The following is a 9,747-nucleotide window of genomic DNA, read 5'->3' on the forward strand; positions in this document are numbered from 1 at the left end:
TGTTCTATATGATCGTATATTGTAATACGTGAGGTATAGTCGTTGCTCTATCCATTGTATATGATCTAAGGTAATAACGCTACTGGATAAAATGGTTATTGATAATAAATGAAATGTAAGCTTTTTCCAGTTTCTGTGTAAAACGTGTATAATGGATAATTTGGTAAGTGGTAAAACTGGTAGCATTACCATTATTTCACTTTTTCCAATGCACATTTTTCTAAAAACCACTATGACCAATGTTTATTTTTTCCGATATGCTATTGGTTATAGTGGTTTTTAGAAAAATTTGAACATTGGAAAAAGTTGATGTTGGAAAAATTAAAATGTGGAACAAGTGGTACAGTCCCGATTTTGTCACGGTTCGAACCGCCGAGCAACGGTTATCTGCTCCGCAGCATTATAGTAGCGCAGTAGCGTTGCATTTTCTTTAAGGTGAACTAGATTAATGTTGCTCCGTCTTTAATCGTCTTCAGTCGTCTCTTAAATAACTAATTAAGTAATTATTAATACAATACTATATCGTTTATCTTACGCTTATAATATCTGGTAATATTTGAGTATTCGAGACTCGAGTGGAGAAACGAACCACAGATATCTGTGGAAGTGTGGAAGCGAACTGACCTAATATCGAGTTTTTAAGTAAGAAGTGAATCGTTTTTTTTTTTTTATATTTTAATTTGTATGTAGGTACAAGTTTAATGTCTATTGTTCTATCCTGCCACAGAGTCTATACTCTAGGGAATATAATAATAATATGTTTGTAGATAAGTAGATAATTTTGTTCCTGCTCAATTCAATAAATTCTCGTCAAGATTAAATTATCAAAATTAAATTTTAAAAAATATATTGTTATAACGTTTATTTGTTCTGTTAATGATAAACGGTTTTAATTATTTATTTAAATTGTTATACATTTACACCATTATTCCCGCTGAACAAAACTTAAAATTAAAAAAAAAAAAGCGGATATAGATTGTTGGGTTGACTGTAGATGGGTAATTTTAAACACATACTTCATTTTGCCATAAATTATTGATCGTTATTATTGTAGGTACCTACCGACCCATTGATCGTTTTTATACTTAGTGAATGAAACATTTCGGTAAGGCTTTTAGTTTAAGTTCTGTACTACTGTCGAGTATATTCCAAGACAACACATAAATCATAGAACAATATATAAATTCCAAAAATCAACAAAGTAAAACTGAAAAGTTTGTTTATTGACGATATTTGATAATTATAAGTAAAATGGTATCTGGGAATTTTTTTTCAAGATCATTGTGGCTTGTGCGCTTGTCAGTTGTCACCGTTTTCTCCAGATCCACTTAAATATCTGAAACATAAGGGTTGCTTTTTTACCAAAACATCTGTTGTCTAGTCGAATAATACAAAAAAGAAATCTGATTCATTGACAATTCAATTTCTTTTTATTAATACCTTCGCATGTTTCAATTATCTCATTATGAGTTTGATTACTAATATATTTTGTTTTTAGAGACTTTTTCCAAATATGTTTTCATATAGTCTATATCTTTAGCTGTATATTTCAAAATAGCACAAGTTTCCTTTATTTTCATTTGATTTACCTAAACAATAAATACTATACTATTATAACTATATAATAAAAACTATATTCTTTAGTATTTACTCTTGTTTTTACTCTTATTAAACAGTCAAAGTACCTATCCACTCATCTTTAAGAATCTGAATCAATTTTAATTGTATTAATTGTAATAACGAACTATAATTACACATCATACTAATCTAAACATTAATTTATGACTATCAAAAGTTGTATTTCTTACCAAATATCTACCAGCATCGATCAAGGTATTATTATTGTAAGAACCAATGTCATGAACATTGAAATTAATAGTCTAATAGAATCATTTTAACTAAAATTCCCATTTTCTTCATAAATAAAATATTTCTTTTAACTTAAATAAATAAATATTACCGCTAAGTCCACAACTTGATTTTCTCTAGCAATATTAGTGATCTTACTTATTTTTTCATCTGCCGAGCATTAAGAAGTAGAGCAACTTGCATCAAAATAGCTAGTAATTTTCCTTTTATTTGACATAGTAATGGTTAAGTTGTAAAATAGACAATAGTCAATATTACAAAAGACACCAACCATATAATAGTTACTAATACACTTTAGTACACTACACGGACACACTGTAGAAAACACGAATACGAAAGACGAAACACGGTGATATCTAAATATTATGAGTTATGAGAAATAATAAACAATTGAATTTATAATTAATTTGTAATATAGTAAATACCAAATTATTGCAACAGTATATGATTACACAATGCTTTAAAATTAATTTTAAAACACCATGGTATTTATTAAACTGCAGTTTTATTAAGTAATATTTTTTTTTTATCTTTCAGAATGTCAAAAACAAAGAAAGAAACCGTTAAAGATAAAAAACCGCGCTCATCTAAAAAGACTACAGTTAAACGACTTAAAAGACCCGTTTATAAATTTAATATACATGAAATTTTGAAAAATAGACAATTGGAAAAAAAGCTTTTGGAACAAACAGCTAAACATGATGAGGAAATGAAAGTTATTGACAAATCATATCAAGAACTAAAGTCTCTTGACTTTGAAGACAATGACAAGCTTCCTCTTGAACCAATTCATTTTAATCCTGTTGTCTCATCTAATTATAATATACCCTTAAAAGACAGCTCAGATTCTGATTTAACAAATTTGTGTATGCAACGTTTACAAATTATGTTAATCGAAGGAAATGAATTAGAAGCCAAAATTCATTTTAACCATTTGATGAAAGCAAATTGGTCACCAGTATTTGATGTATGTTTCAAAATTAATAAATTCTATTCACATCATCTATTTAATAAATAATTTATTATAACCCTGGTGGAAATATACTGGTTATTGTATGTAGACTGAATGTTAACGCTGCCATTTTTGTTCTTATCATCAAATGTTTTATTGAGAAGAATATATATATACATATATACATTAACCTTATATATTTCAACCATGATTATAACTATACTTTTTTTACTAAGGATAATTTTTATTAAAACAGAATTAAATATTTTTTTTTAGATTGTCCAAAATATTTTATGCAAATGGACTGCTGATTTGGATACTCAAACCAATGATCCATCATTTGAGTATCAACTTAAAGATTTTAAAAACATTGGACGGCACAATTTTGAATTAGTAATAAATTTCATATCTTCTAGTATACTGAAAAATAACAAGAAATTTTGTGTTGATGAACTTTTAACAGTAGCCAAGTATACTGTTACAATATACTTTAACCTTTGTGGACAAATGATAAATGTTTTAAAAAAATTATTTAGTGTTTGTATTGAAACAGCATTAGAAAAAGACAATGGTTCCGCTATTATAGTATTTGCTGAAGAATTGTATTCAAAACACAATGAAGACAATTTATTAAATATGCTGGTTGATTTATTTCTGCCTTTGGAAGGACAAATATTGAAAAAAATGTATACTTATTTAACATACAAACTATTCAAGTCACTTTTAGGAAAGACTGACAATAAGAATACATTTCCGTCTAGCATCAAAGAATGGCATGTATTATTTATGATTATTTTAGACTTAATTCTTAATTATAAAATATATAAATCTACCACCCAGTTAGAGTCATACATTTAAAAACATGTTTGTATATTAGTATTATCTATTTTAACAAACAGCTTATAAAAACAATTATTTTTGCAATTAAAATTGTTAGCCAAAATAATACCCTTTTTAAAATTCCACTAGTATACAACTAAGATAACTCAATAATTACAATATAACAAAGAACATTTTAAACTTGAACTATTGTTTTTACTTAAGAGGCCTCACTACCACGTCTTTTTTTTGTCAAAAACTACTGTCCCTAATTCCAACGATACGTGCCGACAATTATCACGATTTTTATTCTGAAAAAATATTTGGATTGTCCGTAATATATACAAGGGAATGGCCAAGCCACATTTTTAATCTTTGTAATTTAAAATGCAATAAAAATTATAAAAAATTCAAAAAAATTCAGAATTTCCAACTTAAATATTTAATTAACTAAATACAATTTTAAAAATGTACCTCGACCAATGCCTCGTAGATGTTGTGGAAAAAAAGAATATTTGTCAGAATGCAAATCTAGTTAATCGTTGCGACGTATTGTTGGAATTAGAGTCGTGTGTTTGAGTGAAAAATAAACATTTTTTCATAATCACAATATTACATACTGACATGTGCGAGTGCGTGTGAGAGCCCTCCATACCGCTACAATTGACCCGCATGGACGCCTCACACACTAATAATAATTTACGACTAACACATAGATCTCGAGTGGCAACAACAAGATTAGAAATTACCAAAATTATTCTCCTCAAATCAATCCGATGGCGAGGCCTCTTAATGGTGTATATAATATACAATATATTAGTCAAATTTTTTGTATCAAATATGAGTACAAAAGTATTGAAGTTTTACTTCATTTATTTTTCTATTCTAATGAATAAATCTAACTTCTCCAGAAATGCCCCACTTTCAAGAATGATGCACAATTTAAATAACTCTTAACTCTTTTGAATATTAAACTTTATTTAGCGGCTCTAATATGAACTACGGAGGCTCACTTAGTTCATTTTTATTTTTTTTTCAAAATTTATCAATTGGGTCTTTCAAATTAATGTAAGTTAAGTTAGTATAAGTTTGTTTCATAATTTGTTAACTGTTTTAACTATTTTACCATTGTATTTCTTTATGCTGTATTTTAAAAAGCCGTTTGGCGTTAATTATAATAATAAATAAATAATTAAATAAATAAATAAATAATGATTAGTATAAAATGTGTCATAAAGTAATATCAATGCTTAGAGTATTAATTTTAAATACAATTTTGTTCAGGTTTGTACAAGATTTGGTAGAAATGAATTATTTTGAAAAAAATCCAAAGAAAGTATTGTCCAGTGTTGTTCAATTGTTAGAACATGTCGTTTTTGTATTTGACTTATACCAAGAAGATGAAAAACTGCATACCATGTATAATTTTCTGAATGCTTCGATCAAACGCAGTGGAATTTCAGATTCTATGAGACTCGTAAATATAATAGACCAGTGGAGGTTGCGATTATTTCGTTTTTTTGTTACAGCCAAGCTGGTAAATGATGACATGATTAATGAATAAAAATTGATTTATAGGGAAATATTGAATATTATCCATCCTTTTTAAAATTTATATTTTGTATGCAAAATGCATATTATTAATGCAGGTAAATTAATTTAATATTATCTTGATTTTAAATTTTAATTGTACTATAATAAATTATATTGATGTATCTTTAAATCTTTTATGTAATAATTATTATAAAATAACATTTCTTTACGCTGTATTCAACTTACAATGTTTTAAATGGGAATTAAAATGTATTGATTTTTACCAATTTATAGCTATCTTGATCTAAAATGTTATTTACACTACAATCATTCTTATTGATGTATCATTAAATCATTTATATAATAATTATTAGTTTAAGATAATCTATTTCCTCACGCTAAATTTATTTTATGTTTACAAAATACATGTTATTAAAATGTATTAATTTTTGGCAATTTGATATTATCTTGATTTAAAATTTTATTTGTACTATAATAATTTATATTGATGTATCCTTAAATCTTTTATATAATAATTATTATAAAATAACATATTTTTTTACACTGTATTCAACTTACAATGTTTTAAAAACAAATAGTAAAATATCTCCATTTATCTGATTAATTTTTTATATATTTAAGGAATAATTTGTTGATTTTGATATTTTGATTTAATTTGTTTTATTTTTACAATGATTAAAAAATGTCTCAAATATTAAACTGATTCAGCATTTGTGAATGAACCTGTAGTATGTAGAAAGCTCGTGAGTGCTAAAAGAAAATCATGCTTCAAAAAAAGAACTTGGAATTATAAATAACATTCAGTATTATTTAATTTATTTATACTGATGGCATAGAGGTTCTAGGTTTCACAGTACTTTTTCAAAAGCGTCAGGAAAAACAAACAAAAATTAAGAATCAAGAAATATTTTTATGCAAAACCTGTTTTTTGATTTGGTTTTTATTGTAATTCTAAAAAAAAAACCTTAATTACATGAAATTTTCACCTAACGTGCATATTGGCATTTTCTATACACCAAACAAATTTCAAAATAGTATAATTTTGTGTACACTGTATTATTTTAAAAATATTTTGACTTGAAATATTAATTATAAGCTTAAGAAAATTACTGAATGTGACAATGATATTGACCCCCTATTTTTTCGGGGCAGTATTATTCATTCAAACATTAAACATACCAAAATATACATTAAGATTTATGTTAAATTATAATACTAAGTAAGGCTATTTTACCTACTAAATTTTGAGCATTGTATTGAACGATAATATATTTATTATGTTCAAACACCAAAAATCTTCTACTATCCAGAAAAATATTATTGTGTGTGGAAAGGCTCCTTTTGTTGTCCACGGATATAATAGTATGATAGGAGCAAATTTTGTGTGACAAATATCATTTGGAGTTAATTCATCTGATATTTTTGTTTGAGAAGTTTCCTGCTTTCTATAATGTTTGTAATTCATCTATATATTTAGAGCTTTATATTGGTTTAAATTTAAATGAAACGTTTATTATAACATTTAATAGTGAAATTTCATTTATTTTTAAACTTTCTATTTGTTTTTATAAATATTCTAATTTATTTTAAATGGTTTTTTTTTTTTATGGTATTTATGTTATTAATTAAGACATGTATTTAAAATCTGGAATTGAATCAATCAATGAATTGGAAAATATTTGGATGACTAGAATAAAAATATAATGAATTAAATTCCGAGTGAAAATCTTCACATGCATTTGTGGTTGATTCTTTGCATAGGTACTATTTAAACCAGGGCTTAAAACCGTTATCAATGAAGTTGGTATTTTGTACCAACTGCAACCGGTTACATACCAACATAATTACCGGTTTTAAGCCCTGATTTAAACATTCAAACCAAACATGGGGAGTGAATTTAGAATTTTCAAAAATATAGGTAGGTACCTATCTAATATAATATAGTCTGTAATTTCTTCACAACCAGATGGGGAAATGGACATAAGATCAAACACATCACTCACTATTTCAGGAGGTGAAGACTCTGTACCTAGCTTGTTATTTCATATTTGACTAATATATATTATATTTCTATCTATTTGCATTTATATAGTGTTTACGTTACCAAAATATGACTGTAACGTTAGTATAACTTGTTAAAATAATATTATAACAAGTTAACTAGTTAACATATTATGCAACTTATGTGAAACAAAATGCTGAGAATATCAATGAATTTGCTGTATTTATTAATTATGATAAGAGTTACACAATTTATGAGCTTAATTAAATCAATATAGGTACTAAATAATATTAAAATTTAATACTACATAATTGTACCTATAATTTAACCACGCACAAACGCGTAAAATATATCAAATATTGAAATATTATGCTTGGAAGGTATAAGCGAGGTCGTGTTGCTCAACTAACGTAAATATTTCCTTTTTCTAAAGAGTAAAGAATTCTGACTAATTAACAAAAACCTAATATTATCACGATAAGTCGATATAACAAACATTTTGATAATGCCATATACTGTTATATTATTATATATAGGTACGAGGTACCTAAGTATGTATAATGTATCTAACTAATAAATAACAGGTACACATTTTTTTTTGCATATTCTAGACTTTTATGTGCACGTTTGATCGATTTTAACTTCTACAACTTCCAAGCCCCGCGGGTTATCAGATTAATATAAAAATCGCAAATATAAATTAAAATCATGTAAAATACTATTTTAATTTGACGCGTTGAATGTTGACTAATGACCCGCTTGAAGTGTCAAACAATACATTCAAAATATCCTGCGAGATACTCAAATCATCAAATACCTAGGTACCGAAGTGTATAGTGATAAAAATTAAACTCTACAGGATCAGTAGAGGCACGCGAGTAAATATTCTGGGGAGACTTAAATTATATAACATAAATACCATATAATAACGAATAAGAAAAACCTTGTTCATTGAAAAAATTAATTAGGTATACCTATTATAATACTTCAATTAATATGTGGTTAATATTTTTAACTTAATTAAATGCTTATAAAAATGTAAAAAAATAATAAATATTAGACGGATATACGTGTAATAATTATTAATTAATTAATACGTGGATAAAACGTCTAAAACTAGTAAAACTATAATTAAACACGGGCACGGCAATAATTACTTTCGTGAACCCGGGTTCAATAGGTAACGTCTATACTCTATGATACGCAGCTTATAATATTCTCCCCGGCTCTCTGCGACCAACCAGCTGTTAGGTTAGGTTAGGTTAGGTGTATGGTTGGCTGGTGTATTGAGGTGGTCAAATAAAATAAAATAATGAACACTGTTATGTTGTTGGATTAAACTTTATTTCAGACGCCAATTTCGGTTAACACCCTGTTATTGGTGCGTTAAGTTTTTTTACATAAAACGAAAAGAAAAGAACTGTGATGTCCGTTTTTATTAGGGCGGCTACAATCTCGCGGGGACGTGTGTGGTCCGTACGTGTGTACACGGCGAGTCGTAGAAACCAAGACACTTGTACAATCCGGTTCGCCGAGCGGGCCGGCCGACGGTTCCTGGCGCGGGTGTCGCGCGCTGGCGTCGTCCGTCGTCGATCGGCGGTTTGTTTGAGAGCCACGGCGCGGCTTCCGCGCAAAGGCTGTTTGAATTCAAACAGCTATTGCGCGGGACCGCGTCACAGCCATGCCATTGAATGTTACGATTGCAACTGACGGGCTTCAGTTTTTTACTGATCCGGCGACCGTCGTAATGAGCCTTAATGACCCGCAGAACCGACTAGAATAGTATTTCTATCGAGATAATACCTACATAATTATTTTTAATTAATTATATTATTTACAAGTAGGTACAGGGCCGGATTTAGGGGGGGCAGGGGGCCCCGGGCCTCCATAAATTGAGGGCCCCCACTAAATGTTTTTTTTTTACATCCAAGTATAAAACACAATATAACATTTTCAAAACGGATTTAAATCACAACATGAATAAAAATATTCAATCATTGATATTGTCATAAATTTATAAATAAATGTTATTATTAATATTTAATAACTAATGAATTTATAGAAATGAGTAGCTAGCTTACAAATGTGAATTTAAAATCGATTATTATGTTATTATTATCTTGTAGACTTGTAGATATTTTAATTAAAAACAGTTATAAATTAACACATATTATAACTTGTATAGCAAGCCGTCCGCTGTGGACTGTTATAAATAAATGCGTGCTGAATAATTTCTAAATAAAAACATGCGATAACGTAGACTGTAGAGAAAGATGTAATTATTTATGATATTGATGCGGTAGACCGTAGACGATAGAAAAAATAGATGGTACTCTCAGTTTTCACGCTTCAACCATAAAGTATATTTTGATCGTGATATTTATCCAGGTTAGTACAATGTATTTTTTATTAAATTAAATTTAGTAATTCGACGATTTTCAATCAAGGGGGCTGCTGTCTGTGTAAAAAAGTGGCATTTAGACCAAAAATCTAGACACAACTGTAGTAATTTGGTTTGACAGATTTCATTTTGAAAACGGATTAAGGATTG

The 9,747-nt window shown here is 27.9% G+C and overlaps 1 protein-coding gene across 1 annotated transcript; it reads left to right on the forward strand.

Moving 5' to 3' along the window:
* The first annotated feature begins 393 nt into the window (after window positions 1-393).
* On the forward strand, window positions 394-5,251 carry LOC107883100. The gene is made up of 4 exons (XM_016802552.2): window positions 394-642; window positions 2,407-2,836; window positions 3,098-3,594; window positions 4,925-5,251. Exons 2-4 carry the CDS (start codon window positions 2,408-2,410, stop codon window positions 5,202-5,204), a joined length of 1,206 nt encoding a protein of 401 aa, XP_016658041.1. The 5' UTR covers window positions 394-642; window position 2,407; the 3' UTR covers window positions 5,205-5,251.
* Window positions 5,252-9,747: the final 4,496 nt, after the last annotated feature.

The sequence above is a fragment of the Acyrthosiphon pisum genome, chromosome X (assembly GCF_005508785.2).
Source record: "Acyrthosiphon pisum isolate AL4f chromosome X, pea_aphid_22Mar2018_4r6ur, whole genome shotgun sequence".
Lineage (NCBI taxonomy): Eukaryota > Metazoa > Arthropoda > Insecta > Hemiptera > Aphididae > Acyrthosiphon > Acyrthosiphon pisum.